This window comes from Danio rerio, chromosome 18 (genome assembly GCF_049306965.1).
Source record: "Danio rerio strain Tuebingen ecotype United States chromosome 18, GRCz12tu, whole genome shotgun sequence".
NCBI lineage: Eukaryota > Metazoa > Chordata > Actinopteri > Cypriniformes > Danionidae > Danio > Danio rerio.
This window is the reverse complement of record NC_133193.1, coordinates 37,068,260-37,093,988: the sequence shown is the minus strand read 5'-3', so window position 1 is coordinate 37,093,988 and position 25,729 is coordinate 37,068,260. Positions and strand designations below refer to the sequence as shown.

Genomic DNA, 25,729 nt, shown 5'->3' with positions numbered 1-25,729 from the left:
AAACTCATTTTAACAGAAAAGATAAAAAGTAAAAGAGGCTGCGATATTTGCTACCAGATCTATTTTCATTAGTTAGAGCCCACATGAAAATATAAAGTAATTTATAGTAAACACTATAGTGTCATGTCAATATATTGATTATTGTGACAGGCCTAATTAAGATTTAGATTTTAGGCCTAATCAAGATTTAGATTTTAGGCCAAATCACCCAGCCCTAATAATACATTTTCCCATGAATTAGAAGACAGACACACTAAAATGACACAATAAAATGTCACCCAGTCTGATATACAAAATACACTATGGAAAAAAATAACAAAGTACGTTTCACTGACATGGTAAAAGACTCTTTTATAAGAGCCACGATACAACAAAAAAAAAAATTTAAGCTTAATGTTTATTTTTCTCAAGCATGATCAAATTCGGATCTGTACATCAATCATAAGTAAATCGTACATTAAAAAATTTATATATATATATATATATATATATATATATATATATATATATATATATATATATATATATATATATATATATATATAATCAGGTGTTTGTTTTAACGGTATGCAGTTTTGTACTAAGTGGTGGACATATCAATGTAAAAAATAGCTTTTTAAATAATACTATATGTAACGTTAGCTTCATAATACTAAATACGCATACGCTTCGTAGTAAAGCATTTATCTCTCACTATGGTTTACAATCACAAAACGCTCCCACGTGGTTTGTGAGTGAACGACACTTTATAGCTGACTTTCACAGCAGCGCTAATTGAAAACTGTGTGAAAATGCAATAAAGGTCACTTAACTAACACTTAATGGAGTGCAAATATTAACTAGTACTCATTTCATACGCAACGATTAAACAATCAGCACACATGACTCTCCATCAACAGTGTGAAATGCACTGGCCTGTTCACCGTATACAGCTCATAATAGCATGTTACCACCAAGAGCATCACAACTTTTCAGTTTCCCCTACTTTAAAAGTAAAAGGGATAAATACTTTTGCAGCTGTATGAAACCCAGCGGCGTGTCAGGTGTGGTTGTTCGTTTCAGCCACAGCCCGGACACCTCATTAGCAATGGCAGCTCTGCATGTCACATTGATCGAGGCTAACTAGCATTAGCTTGAGCGCGCGAGCCCAGCTAACTGAACGCATGAGCGGCGAGAGCCTGTGAGCTTCGCCCGGGGCATGTGATGGATCACCAAACCATAAACCATACTGCGGCTCCAGCAAGGCAGAGCGCTTTAGGCATGGAAAGATGAGTTTAAATTCTCTACATACCAATTTTGCGTTTATAAAAGAAATGCAACAACCAGGCAAATCTGTAAAACCCGTGTCCACTCTAAGTTTCCAAGCGCAGTAAGGCCGCGTGGGAACGGGGAGAACCGGCGGCACTCACAAGGACGGCCGGGTAGAACATTTCGGCTTCTGTTGGCGCTTAGGCCAGTTTACTCACCTTGCTGTCCCCGTTGCACAACGCCATGAATGTGAGATGTGGAGCGGACAGCCCTGTCTTGTCGTGTTTCTGCTGCGAACGTGTTGAGCGGGTCTTCTCTCTTCCGCGTGATCGCTGACGATGTTTGTGTGTCACCCACTCTCCTGCTGGCCACTGACTGACTACTGCTCTCTCTACAGCTATCTCTGCCCGCTGCTGCTGCTGCCTGCTGTGCGGTGGCTGATAGGAGGAGTTTGACGTTAAAGAGTTAGAGAAAAGTTTGTGTTGGCTGGGCTTGCAGTGGCCTGGAAATCCTATAACCTAATAACCATTCGCTTAGTATTTTAAAATTATCTATTTATTTATTTATTTTTAAATGTTTAGCTTTTTCTTAATATTTATAATTTTGTTTAGAAAATAAAACATGTATTTTGGTTATTAGAACATGCATGGCCAAACTTATTTTATCAGAATGAAACCTTTCACAGACAGTTTTGGGACTGTAAAAAATACAAATTTAGTGTTGGAGGTTTCATGGCTAAATTTGAGCAGCCTGGTGGTGGATTGAACTCTCTTTCCACCAGTAAGAGCTGAGTGGGATGGTTTATTTAGCAAAGTAATAGCATAATTTTGTTTAAAAATATTGCAATGCACGCAACACTATGGGGTGACATAAAAGTTCAAAAGAGGAAGAACCATATTTAAGAGCAGGGGACATTAATGCTTTATGGTGGAAAAAAAGCTTAACATGGCTTAATGTACCTAAACATCAGCCAGAGAAACTCACATTTCTGACAAACTTTACTTGTAACCCCAACTACAGGCCTGTAGCCAGCCTGGTGAAAGGAGTGGTTCTTTTTTTTTTTTTTTTTTTTTTTTTTTTTACAAAAAGTAAACCTTTTTGCAGTTCACCTCATTTTTTATTTATTTATGAGATTTAAATACTGCATTTTAGTGACATTTTAAGCACTATTTTTAGCTGAATTGGCTTGTTGGATAGTCATCATAACCACACTTTTTGATGTACCAAATATTTCCTAAGGATTTAAAGTAAAGAAATGTAAAAAAAAAAAAAAAAAACTTAATTTTGAAATAAAAATTTATTACATCATATATATTTAGAAAACAATAGGAATCTGTTCTACATTTAATAGGCAAATAACAAACTGGCCAGTACATCCAACTGTACTCAGTCAGAATTTGGATATTTGAATAAAAATATAATGAAAATATTTAGAATAAAAGTTACTTGTATTTTTTTTTCTATTTAAAAACAATACAGTAGCGAAAGATTACTTCTCTGACATCAGATTGTGTTTACTTGCACAGCTGGACGTTGGACTCTGGATGTTAGCATTGTGCAAAACTGATTAGCTAAAAAAAAAAATACTGATTATGGGACAAATTCTGCACATTTGTCCATGAGGGGTGGGTCTCCCGAACCCCACTGGCTACAGGCCTGAACTACTGTAAAAGGATCAAGTCCCAGTTCCATAGATAAATTGAAAATCATCACGTTAAGCATTTTCTCCCCAATTTAAGTCATTTATAAGGGAAAAATGGCATAAAGTACCTTAACATCAATCAGGGAAAATCTAATTTTCTATAAAATTTTACTTGTGATTAGCACTAACTATACTGGCAAAAAAGTAGGCCCGGTTTCCACAGCTTAAGTGAACAAAATTGTGTTAAGCATTTTTCCCTATGTTGTTGTGGGGATGTCAATGACATGCACAAGCACATTCATTTGACAGCAAGGGTTAACCTATTATAAATAAGATTAGATTTTATGAACAGCCTTTTGAAAATTTGGTTTCCCTCAGTTGTTGTAAAGTTACATTGAGTATTTCATTCTTATAGACTTCAATAGGGAAGAAAACACTTAATGTGTAGTTTTCACTTTATCTATGGAATAAGGGCCTGTTTTTTTGACAAAAGTTAGTTTTAATCACAAGTAAAGTTTGACAGAAATTTGGGTTTCCCTGGTCAGTGTCAAGCTGTTTTCGTTGGACGTCTGTAGGGGAGAATTGATATTGTTCACCTGATAGACTAAAATAAAACCTTGTTCTTTTAACAGCGGAAAGTGTTAATGAATATATTTTTATAGAAATTTGATTATCTCTGAATGTTGTTAAGTTGAACCACATTAAGCACTTATAATGGTCGTCAATGGGGATAAAACGCTTAATGTGACATTGTTCATTTCATCCTCAGAATCAGGACATGATCTTTTGCTAGTAGTTAGTGTTAATTACAAGTAAAAGTTTTCGATTTTTATAGATTATAAAACTTAGATATATATATAAAATTTAGATAGATTTATAGATTATAGATTTATAGATTTTTTATAGATTTATAGATTTTTTTGGCGTGCCCCACTTGTTGAAGTACGTTAAGTCATGTTAAGATTTTTCCTTTTCGAATGGACTTAAAACGCATAACGTGAAAATTTTCACTCAGTTAAATTAGACCTAATTTTTTTGACAACAGCTCAAATTTGATAGAAATTATATTTTCCCCGCTTGTTGATAAGCTTTTTCCTTATAATAGACTTCAATGGGAGAAAACGCTTAACGTTATGTTTTTCACTTTTATCTGTGGAATTGGGACTTGTTTTTTTTACAGTAGTTGGGGTTGTTTACAAGTACAGTTTGACAGAAATTTGGGTTTCTCTAGTTCATGTTTAGGTACATTAGGCCATGTTAAGCTTTTTACACGTTAAGTGTTTTAGAATGTACCATGAGGAGAAACTGTGGACACAAGTGAAAGCTGTCTGAAACGGATGTCTGGGTGCTAACCCAGATTGTACTCAAAAAAAAAAAACAACAACAACAACAACACAGCTGCCCAACTCACTGCAGAATTAAATGTTCACATCAAGTCTACTGTTTCCATCAAAATTGTTTGTTGGGAGCTCTACAGGTCTCTATAAACATGGCGGGATTGTATATTGTTGGTTCCAATGGTGCCAGCAGCACAAATCTTGGGCTGGGAGCAATGAGAAACATGTAATGTTCTTTGATGAGTCAACCTTCACTGTCTTTCCCACATCCAGGATAGTTACAGTGTAAAGAAGCCCCAAAGAAGTCCACTGTCCAGACTGTTGCATGCCCAGATTGAAGCATGGTGTTGGATGCAATATCATGGCATTACCTAGGTCCAATAACTGTGCTAGATGGGCACTTCACTGCCAAAGACTAACCAACAATTCTGGAGAACCATGTGCACCCAACGGTTCAAACATTGTATCATGAAGGCAGTGCAATGTATCAGGATGATAATGCACCAAATACACACTGCAAGACTAGAGACAGAGTGGTTTGATGAACGTGAAAGTAAAGTTGAACGTCTTTTATGGCCTGCACAGTCACCAGATCTGAATATTATTGAGCCACTTTGGGGTCATGAAAAACCTGGAAAAGTCATGGAATTTTAAAATGGCATTTTCCAAGTCTGGAAAAGTTTAGAAAAAACTGAAATACCCAGTTTTTCCAAAAGTTTTGGAAAAGTCATGGAAATTAGTTTAACAAATATCTGTTTACTTACATATAGGTTAGTTGTCTTATTTTCTGTCCATGGTCAAACACATGCACTCACATTATTAGTGCTGTGTGAACATTATCTAAATAAATTTGACAGGGATCAAAAGATTCATTTAAACTAAATGCTGCATGTTTTATGATATGCTGTAATAACTTTGAATATGCATTGTTTTTCTTATTATTTACCTTGTAAACGTAAATATTACATGAAACATTAGGTCATGAACATTTACTTGAAAGTCCTGGAAAAGTAATCGAATTTGTGAAGTAAAAATGTATATGAACCCTAGATGCTTTATTAGCTGCAAAAAGAGGCCCCACACTATACTAATGAACTATTGGGGTCAAAGCATTTCAGTTTCATTGTCCAACTCCTGTATGTAACACCAGTCAGTTTAAATAGCTATAATAAAACATACCAGATATTTGCACAAAATGTTTGGAAGCTAGAGGAACATTGCTTCTTTAAATTTAAAAGTTTACAAATAATACATTATATTGTGAAGAGGTTATAGTCACAATTGAAAAAATGTAAAATAAATTGTCCTGCATCCTAAGACATTTTTTTTGCTGGGCCTAAACACAGAAAATCCTAATTGTAAGCTAACAAGTATTTATAGACTCAGCATATATGGCAAATAAAATGTAGTTTGGCTTTGCACAAAGATGCAAAAAAACAAATAATTCTCAACAGAAAAGACAGATGTTGCCAAGACTTATAAAAGATAAATTATACACAAGTTAAACAAAAAGCATGTAAAATATATGGAGTCCTTTAATTACTTATCAAACATGTGGGTTTAACAGAGGAAGAAGTGGATGAATTCATTTTGTGGACAATGCAGTTCCTATCTTGAAGTTTTGTTTTCATAAACTCTTTTATTTCTATTTATTAAATTCATCAATGTTTTGGTTGCAAAGAAGGTTATATGATTGTAAAAGGCTATGTTTCAATGTGTAAAAGCTGAAAACAAAATAAAATAAAACATTGTGGAAAAAAAAAAAAAAGCTTTCACCAGCTAGAGCTGTGCCAAAATCTCTCAGACACCTGCCTGCAAACCTGCAGAACTAAATAACATTTTTGGCACCTGTGTAAAAAAAGCTGTAAATTAAGGATGTTTTCAATAAGAGCATGCATAACGTCTTAGATAAATTAATTCATTAATTTCCTTCAACTTAATCCCTGATTTATCAGGGGCGGCGACAGTAGAATGAAATGCCAACTACTCTGACATATGTTTTACGCAGTGAATGCCCTTCCAATCGCAACCTAACTGGGAAACTTTTTAAAATAACTTCTAATAGCTGAATTAAATCTACATTTGGCGTGAATTTTTATTTTTATTTTTTATGTATTTCAGATATTTGCAGCAGTAGTAGTGGTAGTAGAAGTTGTTTTTCTGGTAGTTTGTATTTATTTTGCCCTTTAAAGCAAACAATAATTGCCACAGCCATATCACCCTTAAGCCCAAGACTGGTTACACATCTAGTCAGTACCTGGATGGGAGACCAGATGGGGAAACTATGTTGCTGTTGGAAGTGATCTTAGTGAGGCAAGCAGGGGACACTCAACCTGTGGTCTGTGTGAGTCCTTATGCCCCAGTAAAGTGAAGGGGACACTATACTGTAGTTGGGCGACGTCTTTCGAATGAGACATTAAACCAGGGGTCTCAAACTCGCGGCCCGCGGGCCATTTGCGGCCCTCAGTGCAATATTTTGTGGCCCGCGCCGACCGCTGTACTCTGACAGAATCAGCGGAGCGGGGAGAGAGCGCTCCCCGCTCTGCTGATTCTATTCGTACACAGCGCGCTTGTCACTCAATGCGCGTTGTCGCGCGCGTTCTGATCAGCTGTGTTGTCGCACGCGTACTCAAGAGCGGTGTTATCGCGTGCCTACTGAAGGGCGGGACCGAGGGTGTGTCGTGTCGCGGGGGCACTTTTGATCATTTTGGAAGCGCACTTTCTATGCAAGACTAAAAAGGGCATGTGCTCTGCACAGGTTGAGCCCTATGTGTGCACGTGCCTGCCCTGCATCTTATATATATTGATATTATAGGTAGATACAGACTGGTACAGACTGATGTGACTGGAGTGGGGTGGGGGTGTTTATTTATACATATATACGCCTTTTTTTTAGGTGAGGGAATGGAAGTTTTGAGTGAGTTCCCCCCCTTTTTCCCTAGGACTTCAATAAGTCAAAGTACAGGTCTAGACTTAATGATGATCATCTTCAAGCCATACTGAGGGTCTCAACTGCTTCCGCTCTAAAGCCAAATGTGGTTCAGATTTGTGAGAAGAAGCGCTGTCAAGTCTCTGGCAGCAAGAAGTAGGCAAAAGATGCCCTGTTCAGAAGAACTGTTCATAATCTTCACTCAATGTTCTATTAATGTTCAGGACACTTCATGTTCAGAAGAAATAATTAAAACTGTTAATAATGACATTTGAGGACTTTTTTTTGTGAAATCCCTTATGCGGCCCAGCCTCACCCAGACTTTGCCTCCTGCGGCCCCCAGGTAAATTGAGTTTGAGACCCCTGCATTAAACCAAGGTCCTGACTCTCTGTGATCACTAAAAAATCCCATGGCACTTCTCATAACCCTCAATCGGCCCTTACCCATCATGGCCTCCAATCATCCCCATCTAGCGAATTGGCTCTATCACTGTCTCTCCACTCCACCAATACTGGTGTGTGGTGAGTGCACTGGCACTGTTGTCCTGTGGCTGCCGTCACATCATCTAAGTGGATGCTGCACACTGGTGGTGGTGTGGAGAGACCCCCATCATGATTGTGAAGAGCTTTGGGTGTATGGCAATCCACAATAAATGCGCTAAATAAAAATACACATTGCATTACAATATAAAAACAGCTTAGCACTTGAGTAAAATGAATTGAACTGGTTCATATAAAGTTTGGATCTTAGAAGAGAGTTCCTATTGCAATAAAACAAACATTTAACAAATAGTTTCTGAATACGTGGAATAATAGTAATAATCCATAATAAACATATTCACAAACAAAACAAACTGTAATTTAGTTTTCCATTTTTAGCTTCTCTGTTCTGTTTTAATGTTGACTTTGCACCTCCACATATTATGACAGTGATCATTCTAGGCACTGCCCAAATTCAGATTTGAGGTATTCAAATCTTAAAATAGAATTTGGCAGTCTCTCAGTCTTCTTTGTCAGCTGTGTACAGTTATGTCTTGGTTTAGGGAAGAAGAAAAAAATGCAGGAAAATTAGCTAAAAATTGCTGCTTAAATGAATGCATGAATGCTGTGACTTTGGCCACTAATGAAAAAAACACACTCACGCGTCTGATCACATGTCTTTATTCAACATCCTCTGTCACATGCAAACCTTTTTACTGATTCTGCATGCCTCCACACACACTGGCCATAAAGTCATTGATTATCACTGAAGAGAGGAAACAGTGGATGTCTTTCACAGTCAAAGTAAAAATGCCTGATAAAAAGGAGCACAAACCAAGTTTTTAACATGATTAGTGTTTTTAATCATTATACTAATATAACATGCAGACACATAAACACGTTACATTATACGGATATCATACAGATAAAGATAAAGTTTCATTCTTGCTTTCAATTATGTCTGCTAAATAATTACACACATGCATCTGTGGCCTTTTGAGAATAGGACATTCAGGCTGTGGTCATGTGTGCTTTATTTTATAGGACTTTTTTTGAGAAAATTTGGTCATTACATTTTAATATAAATAATATATGAAATACTGACTTGGGGGCGAGGCAGTGGCGCAGTAGGTAGTGCCGTTGCCTCACAGCAAGAAGGTCACTGGTTCGAGCCTCGGCTGGGTCAGTTGGCATTTCTGTGTGTCAGTTGGCATTTCTGCATTTCATGAGTTGGCATGTTCTCCCTGCGTTCGCATGGGTTTCCTCCGGGTGCTGCAGCACAGGTTAATTGGGTAGGTTAAATTGTCCATAATGTGTGAGTGTGAATGAGTGTGTATGGGTGTTTTCCAGAGATGAGTTGCAGCTGGAAGGGCATTCGCTGTGTAAAACATATGGTGGATAAGTTGGCTGTTCATTCTGCTGTGGTGACCCCGGATTAATAAAGTAACTAAGCTGAAAAGAAAATGAATGAATGAATGAACACACTGACTTGGAGTTGGATGGTGATTTATTTATACATGCACAAAGGGGTGGACTGGCCATCTGGCGATTCTAGCAATTTAAAGAAGGGCCAGGTCACTTTTTAAATGTAGTAAATGTATGCCATTTTTTACAATTATTTTTTATATGTAGTGTTTTTACATGCAGGCAGTTTTTATCTCTTGCAAGATGAATATCATAATGATGATGATGATGATAGAAATAATAATAATAGTAATAATAATAAATGTTAAGCATTGGCCCAATCTGCAATGGCCGGCTGGTTTCGAGATGGGCCGGCCCAATCAGAGGTTACACGAACGTAATCAATATCTGGCAAGAAAGTCAAACAAACAGTAAGTGCAACACAAGCTAATTGTCAGAGATGGATCGTAAAAAAAGAAAGGCAGTGCTAAAAAGCTCAGAGAAAGAAAAAATTGCTCTAAAATCAGACGCTGCCAAATGCATAAAATTAACCAAAATAGTCTCGAAAGGGGGCAGCGCAGTGGGTAGCACTGTCGCCTTACAGCAAGAAGGTCAATGGTTCAAGCCTCGGCTGGGTCAATTGGTGTTTCTTTGTGGAGTTTGCAAGTTCGTGATATGGTACTGCTTATATTATTTCATCATCTGTACACCAATATAAGAAGTGAATGTGCATGTCTGTGAATAGGGCTGTGTCAGTGTGCTAATGTGGCAACTTATCCAGCATATGTTTTACGCAGGAAATGCCCTTCCAGCTGCAACCCATCACTGGGGAACACCCATACACTATCATTCACACACATACACTACGGACAATTTTAGCTTACTCAACTGTACCGCATGTCTTTTGACTGTGGGGGAAACTGGAGCACCCAGAGGAAACCCGCACAAACGCAGGGAGAACATGCAAACTTCACACAGAAATGCCAACGAACCCAGCCGAGGTTCAAACCAGCAACCTTCTTGCTGTGAGGCAACAGCACTACCTACTGCGCCACCTTGTCGTCCAGTTTATTTTCAAATAATACACTTTTTTCATTTATAAATGTCTCTATATTATTTTATTAATAAATTATTTAGTTTTTATTTATTAGGTTAGTCATGGTCATGTTAATAATGTTTTCACAGGTCTTTTCCATTTTTTTTCAGTAAATGGAATAAAGAATACACCATATAAAACTATTTGTATTAGACAAGTAAGGCCATTCACACAAACTAAGAAAATCAAAAACTCTTCTCTACTATGCACCTGACACTTTATTTAAACTCCATTTTACAAGAACTCAATGATGAAAATGATGTTTACCACAATCATGTTGCACTGCTTGCTTCAACCTTAAATAACTCTTGCACAGTATTAAAACTTTAAATACCTCTTTTGCACAATATTCACCTTTAAAACCTCTCATGCAATATCCTGGTGCTCACTGGCTGCTTCACGTGTACACGCGTCAAGCAACTGAAGCAGAACTTGAAGGTAAACAAATAGCAGTTTTTCATAAACATTTAATTGATCATTTTTTTTCACAGATGACATTAGGAACATAGAAACATTATCTGACCAACATCTAGCAGCTAAATGGGTCTGGAAAACTATTCAAAGGTTTTTTATTTTCATAAACAGCATGGATGTGAATAATGTTCTGATTAGCTGGAGTAGAAGTCTTACAGTGCATTCTAAACGTGAATGCTCTCTTTCCGGCAATTTTCCTTTTGCATTCACACAGCGCAGCATTCCGACAAATTATCAGTAACGTTACAACTTCTCTTTCTGGAAAATTGCAGTAATGAATTTACCAGTTATTTCAAAAAGGACCTGTTAACACATGATCTGTAGGTCTGTGGGCTATGAGTGAAAGGGGCTAATGTCTCATGTAAAAGTACTTGTGTAGCTTATGTATATGTAACGGAGGCCAGCTAGTGCTGTGCAAGTAAACCTCTCTCCTCTGACATCTAAAGGTGCTCTAGCGACAGATGCTAGAGGCCATGATCTTTAGCCTCCTTGTTAGAGCAACTGACTCCCATGTGGAAGATCACCATTCGATCCCAGCTAGGAGCGAGTTGGGTGGTGTAGGACCAGAGGTGTTACATATATAGTTATGTATCTTATTGGCCTTATTCTAAAATGCGGAAGTGCGCCTGTTTTCGCGATTGTCTTAAAACTTCCGTTTCAGTCGCCTATGGGAGAAATGACAAGGAATAATAAACGGCAAAAAACGGTCAAACTACTTGCTCTACAAACAAATGTTTGCATGACTATACAGACCAAGTAGAATAATATAACAAGGAAATATCAGTTTGCAACATCAAACAGCGAAACGAGCAGTTTTTAATGTCTAAAAATGAATGGAAGGGAATGAGACCGGAAGTCTCGTGCCAAAAAGATTCAAATGGCAGCGCCCGCTCGTCTGCGGAGAATAAGATCAATAGTAGGCCTATATGTTAGTTATGCATAGCTCTTTTTTTAAAAATAGCTCTTCTGCTAGTGTTAAGTTTGTATTTATTAATTGACTTAATGAACTCAAAAAATTACGTTTTCTGTTTGTTTAAACAATTTATATAAAATTAGCTGAAACAACCCAATTCTTGACAGTTTTTTATTTATTTTTTTTTTTTTTGGAGAGGAGGGACAGCTTCTTTTGTGTAAACACAATTCTTGGGGTTTTGGCGGGACAACTTAATTGTTTTATGTTCAATCCACTTAAATTTGTAAATAATAATAATATTAATAATAAATAAATAAATAAATAAATAAATAAATAAATAAATAAATAAAAACTAAGAAGTTACATTTGCTTTGCTTTATGTTTCCCTTGTGTGGAACCCAGCATTTGTTAGCCTATTTTCTCACAACCACACAGTAGTTAATTTATTTAATTTTTAATTTTTTAATTTTTTTGTAATCGACTAACTATAACAACTCGCAATTTCAGTTGACCACGGCATATTTACAGCTCCTCAATAAACTAATAATTGTTTAGTTAATATATAAGTTAACTGTGAAATGTATGTGTGAACAAAGCACACTTCTCTCTTTACATCAAGCTAGGCTAGGAGGCTACATGAAACCAGGTGGAACTAAAAACAGACACCGTAAGACACGTCAGCTGAACTATACGGACACATTTCACCGACGCACCACCCCGGCTTCCTTCTCATTCTAGCAGTCAGGTGTATTTACTGCGCTTCCTTGCGCCTTGTAAACATTAGGTATATTACATATCTGTGTGGATATTTTTTGTCTCAGCAAAGTGCTGCTCATTTGCCGTCAGTGAGTTTTTTCGTCATTCATGTAAAGCTTTTACTCATTGATTCACTGATGTCTTGATTTGTCATGTGGTTTGTCATCATAGTGCAAGGTAATCATGAATCAGTATAATTTACCATCCCATGCTTGTGTCATCCTCTTGTTCTAAGCGTGTATGTTGTTATTAAGGATTATCTGGCACGAACTGTTATCTGTTGACGTTTATAAGAATTAAGACAAGCTGCATTTTTCTTGTTTTCTTCCTCGTTTTATGTGTTTTGGCTGGTTTGATGTCAGAGAGCCTATTTTGGGTTGAGTAAGTTATATATTGTTCTCAAGTTTCGGTGAACATCTTAAATGAAAATATCTAAGGTTACACTTAAATTATTTTACATCAAGCTTTCTACAGCTTAAGAATGAAAACTGCTATTTTGTGATGGTTTAATGGCAGGGAGCTTCTGTAGTTTTTTTTCTGTAGTTCTGGGAGTTTCTTATAAAAATAACCTTGAATAAATGTCTAAAACAGCATCTCTTAACTGCTAAAATTCATATTCTTTAGGTTTATGTGATGTAAGAATCATGACAGTTGTTGGTCCCACTTCATATCAGGTGGCCTTAACTACTATGTACTTGCTTCAGAAAGTAAATATGATGTACTGTGTTCATGATGTATTGCAGAACATTTCTGGTGCTCTAGAGACAGGTTTGGTGGTATGGCTTGCTTTAACGGTGTTAATCAAATACAGATGTAACTGCATGCAGGTATTTAGTTAATCTTGGGTTCAAGGCAAGAACATGTGTTTACACAATAACATTGTAACAAATGATTCATTTCAGTGTAAGTACATATTAGTTAAGATCACTTTATATAAAGTGGGACCCAGTTGTTTTTTCTTTTACGTGTATCGTTAAGTGTTCTGATGCCAGGTATTTTCCCTATACTTCTTAGTTTTAAATATTCAGCATTATCTACACGTTTTCTACTCCCCATGATGGTGCTTTGCTTAAATTATTGGACTAACTTTGTTATAACCTGCATCTAATCTGCTACAATATTACAGATGTATATTGAATATTATTGTACTGTAAGAGATACAGCGGGCACAAAAAATTGATCTTGAGAAACAAAACGCAGTGATCTCAAAATAACTTTTGTCACAGATATGCTGCTTATGATAGTCACATTAAAATTATATTTGAAATATATATATATATATATGTATATATATATATATATAAATATATATATATATATATATATATATATATATATGTGTATATGTATATGTGTGTGTGGGCGTGCATGCAAGTGTGTGTGTATGTGCTGGTTATATAATTTAGAATATCGTCAAAAAGTTGATTTATTTCACTAATTCAATTTAAGATGTAAAACTTGTATAATGGTGTTTATTTCTTTTAATTTTGATATTTTTTTATGACAACTAATTAAAACCCCAAGTTTAGTATCTCAGAAAATGAGAATATTGTCAAAAGGTTCATACTGAAGACACCTGGTGCCACACTCTAATCCGCTAATTAACTTAAAATACCTGCAAAGCCCTTTAAATGGTTTCTCAATTTAGTTCTGTAGGTTACACAATCATGGGGAAGACCGCAAATTTGACAGTTTTCTAAAAGACAATCATTGACACCTTGCACAAGGAGGGCAAGACACAAAAGGTTATTGCAAAAGAGGCTGGTTATTCACAGAGCTCTGTGTCCAATAAGGGTGTCACGATCCTCCAAATCCTCGATTCGATTACATTTTCGATTCTAAAGGCATGATTTGATTCGATTTTCGATTATGAATAATTAATTAATTAATGACCAATTAATTATTTGTAGCCTACCGTTTAAACTACCTGACCTGGATGGTCTTTGTTTTACCCATAAACAAATCATACAGTAAATGAATAAAGGCAAGATGCACATAATTACCACCCGTCAATCACTTTTTCTGCGAGACTCGTGAATAGGCAGTGATCTGTGTCGTTATAATGGCGTCGGTAAAAAAGACGCACAACCAACAGGAACCAGCCAACAGTATCTAAGGTGTTCGCTAAAATGACTAAGTACAAGTGAGTGAAAGATTGAAGCAGTCCTCTGACTGCCTGGACCTGCTCTCTTGAGCGCATGGCTGTGAGTGCGTCTGTGTCTGTGTGGTCACGTGATGTGCATTTTCAGAGGTAGAGTGGAAGGAGGGCTGCTCAGAAATGCTACACGCCACTGTGGATGTCAAATCGTTGTCGATTTTTAAAATCTAAAATGCCATTTAAAAACAAAGACAGTGTAAACAGGGCCTGAGTGTGTACTTTTCGCGAGCGGATTTGCAACGGGGGCGGGCGGAGGATCGCTATGCCGGTGTTGTCTATCGGACGAACCGTACGTAATACGTACATAACAGAGCTTGCAAAACTGTGTTTTTTTTGTCGACAACATGAACGTTTTTTGTCGACAACATGAACGTTGTCAACATAACTCACTGGAAATCCAAAATGCTTACACACCGGCGACTTCATTGAAAGAGGAGAGGGTTTAAGTTCTGTCCGGGTCTCCTGCTTCTGCAGTTTAACAAGCACTTCAACAAGCCTGTTATTTTTCCGCTTGGCAAGCCAAGCTGACGTGACATGGGGGCGTGGCAGCATCGACGATTCTATTTTTTGATTCGATAATCAAAATTGAGCATAAATTTCGATCGATTTCGATTAAAAATCGAATTTATGTTCTTGGACACTAGGGGTGTCACGATTTCGATTAAAAATCGAAATCGTGACACCCCTAGTGTCCAAGAACATAAATGGAGGCAAATGGAAGTAAAAAATGTGGTATAGAAAAAGACGAGCACTAGGGATAACTGCACCCTGTACTCCTGAAGAGAATTGTGAAACAAACCCCAGTCAAAGATGTGGGTGAGATTCACAAAGAGTGGACTGCAGCTGGAGTCAGTGCTTCAAGAGCCATAGATGTTTGCAAGACGTGTTTAAATTGTTGTATTCCTTGTGTCAAGCCCCTTTTGAACAACCAACAGCATCAGAAGCGTCTCACCTGGGATAAAGACTGGACTGCTGCTGATACTCTAAAGTTTTGTTCTCTGATGAAAGTAAATTTAGCATTCTCTTTGGAAATCAGGGTCCATAGTCAGGAGGAAGATAGGAGAGGCACACAATGCTTAAAGTCCAGAGCAAAGTTTCCACAGTCAATGCTTGTTTGGGGTGCCATGTCATCTGCTGGTGTTGCTTCGCTGTTTTTCCTGAAGTCCAAGGTCGATGCAGCTCTATACCAGGACATTTTAGAGCACTCTATGCTTCCTGCTGCTGGTCAATTTTATGGAGGTGCAAAATTAATTTTCCAACAGGACTTTGCACTTGCACACAGTGCCAAAGCTACCAGTACCTGGTTTGAGGACAATGGTATCTTTGTTCTTAATTGGCTACCAAACTCGCCTGAACTTAACCCAATATATGGGATATTGTGAAGAGAAAGATGCTATATGCCAGACCCAACAATGCAGAAGCGCTAAAGGCCACTATCAGAGCAACCTGAGCTCTCATAACACCTGAGCAGTGCCACAGACTGATTGACTCCCTGCCACACTGCATTACTGCAGTAATTCAGGCAAAATGAGCCCCAGCTAAATATTGAGTGCTTTGCATTCTCATACTTTTTATGTTCATACTTTTTAGTTGGCCTAGATTTTAAAACAAATATTTCTTTTTATTAGGCTTAAGTAATACTATAATTTTCTGAGATGCTGAATTTGGGGTTTTCATTAGTTGTCATCAAAATCATCAAAATTAAAATAGATAATTTTGATGATTTTGAAATAATGAGTGCTCTTGTTTATTATCATTTCTTTTTAAGGTCTGAGGTAAATTATCCATCATTTTTTATTAAATGGCTTATAATGTCATGAAAAAAATTTATTCCAGCACAAACTATTTTATTATTATGCAAAGCACAATAAAACCTTATTTTCCATTCATTCTGTTTAATTAAGAAATTCATCCTTTTAGTCAGTGAAAGTCAAGAAAAATTCATTGAACTTGGCTAAGCGTGGGAACTCTGAAAGCCAGACATCTCACTTAGTTTTTATTATGGATATGCATCATTTGTTGTGTGACCTAATTATTTGACAAGATTTTATTTCAGTTGTTTTGAATGAAAGTTCCCCTAACAGAAACGCAGGTTTATTTTTCATCATCTTTTGTCCTTTCAGGTGTTTTGAGGCCATATCTGGATTGATGCCCGGCAGATTAAGATGGAACTGTCTGAATCTCTCACACACAAGAACGGGAGGCAGCGGAAGCCTGTGCTGCTCAACATGGGGGAAAGAGAGTCCAAGCTAGAAGTTGGGGGAGATGAAGAGGCTCTTCTTCCAAACTCTGACAGAGCCGATGGACGAACGCAAACACACAAAGGGATTAAAGGAGAACTGGGCAATGTGTCCCTGTTATTGTTCCTGTATGTGCTTCAGGGCATTCCTTTAGGCTTGGCTGGCAGCATTCCTCTCATCATGCAGAGTAAGAATGTCAGCTATAAAGACCAGGCCTATTTCAGCTTCGTCTTTTGGCCCTTCAGTCTAAAGTTGTTCTGGGCTCCTCTGGTGGACTCTGTGTATCTCAAGCAGTTTGGCAGGAGGAAGTCCTGGCTGGTTCCTACTCAGTACCTGCTTGGTCTTTTTATGCTGTATCTGTCATTGACCGTTGACTCCATGCTTCAGACGGATGGACAGAAGGGGCCGGATGTGATTACTTTAACCGCAGTCTTCTTCTTGCTGGCTTTCCTCGCAGCCACGCAGGACATTGCCGTTGATGGCTGGGCTTTGACTATGCTGTCCAGGGAAAATGTGGGTTATGCTTCCACTTGTAACTCTGTGGGTCAGACGGCAGGATACTTCCTGGGAAATGTGCTGTTTCTGGCTCTGGAGTCGGCTGATTTCTGCAACAAGTATTTGAGGTTTGAGCCTCAGGAACGGGGAATTGTTACACTCTCAGGTATGTTTAAGGGATGTAAAAATGTTCTTGAAATGCACCTCTGATGTTCGTCACGGCAGCATTAATTTTAATCACAATACAGTAATACTGACATTTTGGAAAATATTATTACAATAGAAAGAACTGCTTTCTGTTTCAAAAACAATCATATATTTCTGTGATGACAAAGCTGAATTTTCAGCAGCGATTACTCGCATGGTTAATGGCACATGATTATTGGAATTTGTTGATTTCTTTCTAAAGAAAGAAAGAATAATAATAATTATTATTATTATTAATATTATTTTGATGAGAGTTTTCGAGAGGAAAATATTGATGAACCACATATTTAATTTGGTGTTTGTATGAAAAAAAAATACATTTTATAATAAAAATTGCAGTAAATACACTTAGAATAAAAAAATAATAATAATGTGTATCTTCTTAAATTAACTCTGTTCTTAAATAATAATTCAAAATGACTTCTTGTAGCAACTTTTTATTTATTTATTCATTAATAATAAAATAAACCATCATTGAGTACCAATAACCATTAAATTTTACTCACCATCAGGTGGTTCCAAAACTTTGAGATATTTTTTTTGTTTGTTTGTTTAACAGATTGTAAAAAATAATGTTGGGGACTGGATAGGACTGACATCCACAGTACAAAAAACTATGGAAGTCAATGACTATCTGTTTCCAAATTCTTTTTTTTTTCAACAGAACGAAGAAAACTCAAACATGTTTGAAACAAATAGAGTGTGCCTAAATGACAGGATTTTCCTTTTTGGGTGAATGTTCCCTTCACAGGGGACCTATTATGCAAAAATCACTTTCATAAGTGGTTTAAATGTGTGAAAATAGCCTCTAATGGTAAAAATTAATTGTATGTATATTATTGACATCAGAGGGGAAATGTCTACCTATTAGCATAGACAGACCTTAAGGAGAAGCAGTGGTTCGTAGTTATGCTGTGTTTACACCAGACATGGCACACCTGAACAAATAACGCTATTCGCCCATAAATAGACACATAAACATTTTGAGTTCACTCACTTCACTCGCCAGCTAACAGCTGTTAGACTTAACATTCACATGGACATAACACTCATGATACTTTACCTGCGTCTGGTTTGAACGCACCATTAGAGTTTTCACGCCAAACTTGCTCAAGATACTGTCAGCGACTATAAATGTGGAGGTTTAGGATGCACAAATGAACACCGGATTCTCCATAGACTGCCTTCTCAACCACTTGACAATTTGAAAAGAGCCCCCTTTTGAAAAGAAGTCAGTCAAAGTTACTGTAGTCATCAAAAATGGCACAATTTGGATTAGGACTGCACAAAATATATTGTTTGAGTATCAAAATCACAATGTGTGCGTCTGCAACAGTCACATCGCAACACATGCAGTGGCGAGTTAGGATTATAGATGGACCGAAACCACTGGTCAAAACACAAGATTTGTGGAGACACTGCGAAATTGAACCTACGGAAACTACGACTGTAGTTTATATACATAAATAAAAATTACAGAATATATATTTATCTTTCACTCCCCCTCAAAACCATTCCAAGTAATGACCTAGCAAATAGAGCTAATTTAGTCATCTGTTGAAATAATATTGCAATATATATTGCAGAGAAAAAAAAATATCACAATGTAAAATGTTTGGAATATTGTGCAGCCCTAATTTGGATCAATACCAAAAAAGGTTTAGTTTAGAGAGTTCTAAAAAATATCTTTGGGGTATTTTGAGATTAATCTTTATGTACACACTTTAGGGACATTAGAAACTTATCTTAAAGATCTGGAAAAAAGGGCAAAATAAGTCCCCTTTAATATCAAGGCATATTAGAATGATTGCTGAAGAAGTTTGTGATTCTGTGCTGCTAATGCTGAAATTGTAATATTATTTAACCATAATAATAATTAATCATATTTAGTTTTCCATCTCTTTTTTTAAATTTAAAGGCATGCAGCCTTGAGCATAAGAGACTCTCTTTAAAAAACATAAAACCTTTATCTAAATGTTTGACTTTATTTTCAATATTACGTAGACCTCTATAAATGTAATCTTGTGAGCAGGTTTACTGATACTTTGAACTTTGTTCTGTTCTGCTGTGTCTCAGATTTCTTGTTTTTCTGGGGGATTGTGTTTATGGTGTCCACCACTCTGGTCGCTGTCCTGAAGAAGGAAAATGGCAAACCCCATCCCGCTAAGAAGAAGCCCAAAGAGGAGACACAGGGTGTGAAGGAGACTTACAAACTTCTGTTTTCCATCATTAAAATGCCCACCGTCTTTACTTTCTGTGCCCTACTACTGACTGCTAAGGTAACATCAGTTTTCTGAGCCTCATTATAGGCAACTTTCTGTTTGAACTGGATTAAATGCTGTTACTTGTTTACTTATGCAACAGGTATTTGAGCTTTGAGGCTTAGAAATGGGACATTGTAAGACATTTTAAACAGCTTATTTAATAAATAAATACACAATAATTAAGCTTTTTAAGATGTTTTTAAAAGAAATATCGGAAACTATTTTGACATCAGCATTTGTCACATTATCATAGTTTATTTACTAGAATAAAAAAAATGTTCAAAAACATAATAAGAACTCAATGTATCAAATATGAACAAATTGATCTTGATAACGTCAGATTACTTTGATGGAAAATATATTTAATGGATTACAATCAATCAAAAAATTATTCAGATAGCTGTTATATTCAATGTTTATAAAACTTTCAACAGCTTATAGTCACTGCTGTCAACCAGAACAGATATAATTTATGCAAAAAAATTATTTACTTTTCCATGCTAAAATTACATTATTTAGATTTTAGATTGTTTTTCCACATGCCTCATCATATGACCTTGCTCAATGAGCATTAGCAAATGGGTTGTGATTTCACCTGCTTTCTTTTGCTCATGCTTACAAAGTTATTGTCATCTCACACACAAGCCCCTCATTGGGCAATACTTATTATTGAACTCTGCCTTTAAAAAAAAACAACAACTACAATTTCAAAATTATCTTCAACCAGTCAAAGTGGCTAGTGGGAGTGACTGCCTAACCTGCCACAGCTAAAATCTACCCGCATTTGGCTGGTTGATGGGTGTTAATGTCAAGCCGTATGTATATGTATGTATGTATATGTATGTATGTATGTATGTATGTATGTATGTATGTATGTATGTATGTATGTATGTATGCGTGCGTGCGTGCGTGCGTGTTTGTTTGTTTGTTTGTCTGTCTATACTGTATCATTTTTAAATCATGTTTTTTCAAATTTAAATTTGAGTTAATTAATCCATTTGTTACACTCATAATGCCTATTAAATTTATTTTTAATATTTAATTTAAGCTCTATTTTAATAATATTTAAAGCACAAAAGCCTTTTTGTTTGCTTTTTTGTCAGTAAAAGTCAGCAAAAATCTGGAAATTTGACATTTTAGAGAATGTTGTTACAACAAACAGGTTTTTTTTTTTATAAGCGAAATTTATTCCTGTGATTGCAAAGATGAATTTCAGCAGTATTTTCTCTCATTATTAATGTCACATGATTATTCTAATAAACTGCCCACTGTCTTTTACTTTGTGCCTTTTTTCTACTCATTGATATTATATATAATTACTTATTTGAGTTTCATTATGGTCATCCTCCTGTTTTAACTGCTTTGATTGCTGTGACTTTGCAGTTCTGTGCAAATCAGTCTCTCATCGTCTGTTCTTTCAGGTGGGATTCTCCGCTGCAGATGCCGTGACGGGGCTGAAGTTAGTGGAAGCTGGAGTTCCAAAAGAGCAGCTAGCTCTGCTGGCAGTCCCAATGGTGCCTCTGCAGATCCTGCTGCCTCTGGTTATTAGTAAATACACAGCTGGCCCACGTCCACTCGACATTTTCTACAAGGCATTTCCGTTTAGGTACAAACTAAACCAACACACACACACACACACACACACACACAAACACACACAATCATTCGCTATGTTCCAAAGTTAAGAATTTTGATCTTTGACAAAGCAGCTGCGGTTTTGGGAAACATTGATAGTTCAGCCGCGAGTTATGTTGTTGTTTGGGAAACGCACATCAGAATAGCAAAAAATGTTTCTGAACACAGTCACCTTTTGCACCTTATAACGATGAGAGCGTCTAATTTTTATCAGCAGTTACTCACATCATCAAAGGACACAGGATTATTCTTAATTGGTTTTTTTTGGTGCTAAACATTTTCATTTCTTTTTATTAATGATGAATTCTTATAATCTTTGAGGAAAAGAAGACAAAATCACATCTTTCTCTCTTTTGATTTTCATCAAGGAATTAATTCAGCAATTGTGTTCCCATCACAGTTTATGCACATATTAATGGATTAAAAATTACTTAACTGAGTTGTTTTTTGCACATCTTTAACATTTATGAGCATATTAATGTTTGACTTCATTATGTGGTCTAGGCAAAATCCTGAAATGTGCATAAAACCCAGTGGATAGAAACAGGGTTACTGATTTCGACCAGCCTCATGTGTAATCATCAGTGGAGATGCATGGCTTTGTAAGAGTAACTGGATGCATGCTTTTCTGGTGTTCCTCAAAGGTTACTGATTGGTCTAGAATATGCCCTGCTGGTTTGGTGGACCCCAAGTGTTCGGCAGGAGGAGGGCTTTCCTGTCTATTACTATGCTGTTGTGCTTCTGAGCTATGCAGTACATCAGGTTAGTCTGCAATAGTCAGCAGAAATGCTGCTAATGCCTTCATTTGTGAGGCATTCAATCATTGTTACATCATTTGTGCATCATTATTATTCTTATTACTGTAGTTATACATTTATAATTAAATTATTATTACATATTTATGTTTATTAATGCATACATTTATAAAGTGATCATTTTTTTAAAGTGTACATTTTAAATTACATTTCGGCATCTTAATATGCTGATTTGCTGCACAAGTAACATTTATTATTATTTTTATTTTAGTTATTATTATTATTTTTATTATTGCTGTATTATTATTATTATTATTATATTGTTTACAGTTTTGTAAAAAAAAATCAGGTTTCATTGATCAATACAAGGTTTACAAGACTTTCATTGTTGTTATTGTTGTTATTATTATTATTATTATTATTATTATTATTATTATTATTATTATTATTATATTGTTTACAGTTTTTAAAAAAAATCAGGTTTCTTTGATCAATACAAGGTTTACAAGATTTTTATTATTATTATTATTATTATATTTTTATTACTTTACTTTACTGTCTAGTATCTAAAACTTGATATGATAGCAATAATAGTACTAATAAACTATTATTATTATATTTATTTATTTTATTATTAATAAAGACAATTCTATTTCCCAATATAACATTATTATTTAAGTTACTGAATACATTCCTATAAATGAATGAATAAATATATAAATAAATAATTAAATAAATAAATAAAATCCCGTTAACTGTATAATAATTTTTGTACATAATTTTTTTAGCTTCTGCTTATTGTGAAATGTCTTTGTCCACTAGGTGGCACTATACAGCATGTATGTTGCCTGCATGGCCTTTCATGCCAAGGTCAGTGACCCTGTGATTGGGGGCACCTACATGACCCTTCTGAACACTGTGACTAATCTAGGAGGGAATTGGCCCTCAACACTGGCTCTATGGCTGGTGGACCCACTCACCTCAAAAGAGTGTGACGGGGCCCCTGGACAGACGTGCAGCTCCATTGAAGAAGCAGGAGTAAGTGCTTTTATACCTTTTTCTGCACATGCCTACTGCGTTTTAAATTATGGGTTGCATTTCCGGCTTGGGGAAACTTTCTAATTAAAAGAACTGAATTTTTTTTTTTTTGTAAATCTGTGAAAAGTGAAAGGTGCATTAGCTAGGGGTTTAAACATGACATTAGTATCACATGACATCAATATCAAACGTAGATTTGTGACCAAAGCTCTTTTGAGATCACTGTGGTTTGTTCATCTGTTAGATGTCTTTAATAACTTTATTTTGACTTCTTTTTTTTTTTTTTAGATTGATTGAGATAATTTCGTAGGGCAGTGAATATGGTTAAATAATAAGAATCATTTTGGAAATAAATACAATGAAGCAATGATGCAATTAAAAACAAACTGTAGTTTATGGGTCACACTTTAAGGTTTCATTAGTTCAAGGGTACCCAAACTTTTTTGTGTGGGCCGAAGGTAAGTGTTCCAAACTATATTAAAGTTTCCATAATTTTTTTGAAAACATTACTTTAAATCATATTAAATAATGCAGTATAAAATGTAAAATTTCAGCAAGCATAATCAATCGCATTTATGACAGTGGAGTCTAATGCTGAATACACTAGTCAAGCAGAATCTGCCTTTGCCTTGATTTGTCCTCTATCCAGCGAGTGACAGTATGTATAGAACGCAGCACCACGAGTGGTTTTTAATGAAACGAAAAGAGCACATGTCACTCCCCTACTCACCCGTTTGCACTGACTGCCAGTTGCTGCTCGCATCAAATTCAAAGCTTTGATGTTTGCCTACAAAGCGACCTCTGGCTTTGCTCCTTCTTATCTGTTCTCACTTCTGCAGATTTATGTGCCCTCCAGAAACTTGCGTTCAGTGAATAAACATCGCCTCATGGTTCCATCCCAAAGAGGGAAGAAATCACTTTCCCGTACTCTCGCATTCAATCTGCCCAGTTGGTGGAATGAACTCCCTAACTGCATCAGAATGGCAGAGTCACTTGCTGTCTTCAAGAAATGACTAAAAACTCAACTATTTAGTCTTCCACTACCACTAACTGTACTCAAAAAAAAAATTCTCACATTACTAATGCTTTCCTTAGACTTTACACACCTGAAACTTGCCTACAGCACTTATTCATTGTTGCTCTTATAGTTGTGTAAATTGCTTCCTTGTCCTCATTTGTAAGTCGCTTTGGATAAAAGCATCTACTAAATGTAAATGTAAATGTATATTTAAACTAAATCTGATTCATTTACACCGCTTAATTTAAACATTTAATTTCAGTTAGCTTTTAACAATAAAACAAAAAAACAAAAGGTTACATTAGATTAGAAATGACTATCTAAACCACCCCCATTATTTTTCACATTCTCTTCTCAGATGGGATGGTGGGCCTTAGTTCGGGCATCTCTGCATTAGTTAATGCATTTACTAGTATTATCTAATTATGAACAATACTTGTACAGCATTTAATAATCAAAGTTCAACATTTACTAAAGTAGTATTAACATTCAAATTCATGCTTGGTAATAACACAGTGTTAACAAGCATAAACATAGTTCATGAACTAACAATGAACAACAGTATTGTCATTAATGGTGAAGGGAATTGGTTTGTAGTACTCAACTATAAGCAAGATCTTAACCAGTTTGTTTTTGTGTGTGTGTGTGTGTGTGTGTGTGTGTGTGTGTGTGTGTGTTGTCTTCAGCTCTGTGTCAGAGAAGGTGGTTCGTGTGTCACATCATTGGACGGTTACTATGTGGAGTCTGTGGTGTGCGTTCTGATTGGCCTCTGCTGGTGGATCTTCTTTGGGAAAAGAATGAAGCGCTTACAAGAAGAAAGTCCCTCTGCGTGGCATTGCAGGGTTGCTAAATAGCAATCTCGAATGAACTCTTCCTCTTGTTTTAAAGCTACTTCATGCCTCTCTTTCCCTCCTTGAGTGACTGCTTGTTTTCATCATACTACAGCAGGCCTGTAGAGAGGCTTTGAACTGAAATTGGTAAACACCTTGCTAGTAAATTATTAGCAAATATGTTCTATTTTTCAGGGTTTTATTGAAAAAAAATTGAAGAACTATAAAACTAGAAATGGCTCTAGCTTATGGTACATGATATGATACATGATAGAAATGTCATGACATTCACTGTTTGGTTGCCTCTTGAGTACTTGAGTTCCTGTGCCTTTTGCATTTCTGTTTCTAATGCAAGCGCCACCCTCAAAAACAATCAGCCTTCCGTTTCATAAATGATATATGTAAGACAAAGTAGTTACAAAATTAACTTTTCAGCTTTTTCCAGGAAAATCTTGATTCTAATTGAGCTCTTCTGGTGGGATGTTAATATTTATGAAGTGTTAAACATACCACATCATCAGTCAACCAGTTGGGAATGAAACTGGTTGATGTTCTACTACTAAAAATGGTTACAGAAGTAGAGGTGGTTATTTTAAGTACACTTGCCTTTAATGAAGGTATCAATTTAATAAGCAAGTGTATATGATATAATATAATATAATATAATATAATATAATATAATATAATATAATACAATATAATACAATTTAATCAATGGCCTGGAAAAATGTATTTTGCCATATTCTGTTTTCACTTGTATTGTCTTTGTTTATTTATTTTTTTTTATTTGCTGTTTTCCATGCATTTTAC

At 36.0% G+C, this 25,729-nt stretch overlaps 2 protein-coding genes across 5 annotated transcripts in view; one reads left to right on the top strand and one right to left on the bottom strand.

The window, feature by feature from the left end:
- Positions 1 to 1,695, bottom strand: part of gmps (guanine monophosphate synthase) — a 33,583-nt gene extending 31,888 nt beyond the window's left edge. Inside the window, exon 1 of the mRNA NM_200587.2 lies at positions 1,467 to 1,695. Within this exon, the coding sequence (NP_956881.2) occupies positions 1,467 to 1,493 (27 nt within the window). The 5' untranslated portion in view covers positions 1,494 to 1,695. The remainder of the gene's footprint in view (positions 1 to 1,466) is intronic.
- Positions 1,696 to 12,237: 10,542 nt separating this feature from the next.
- On the top strand, positions 12,238 to 25,543 carry slc33a1 (solute carrier family 33 member 1). 4 transcript variants are annotated; one of them, XM_005159215.6, is made up of 7 exons: positions 12,238 to 12,456; positions 16,561 to 17,338; positions 19,456 to 19,658; positions 21,065 to 21,249; positions 21,923 to 22,040; positions 22,856 to 23,071; positions 24,776 to 25,543. In XM_005159215.6, exons 2-7 carry the CDS (start codon positions 16,603 to 16,605, stop codon positions 24,941 to 24,943), a joined length of 1,626 nt encoding a protein of 541 aa, XP_005159272.1. In that variant the 5' UTR covers positions 12,238 to 12,456; positions 16,561 to 16,602; the 3' UTR covers positions 24,944 to 25,543.
- The last annotated feature ends 186 nt before the right edge of the window (positions 25,544 to 25,729 follow it).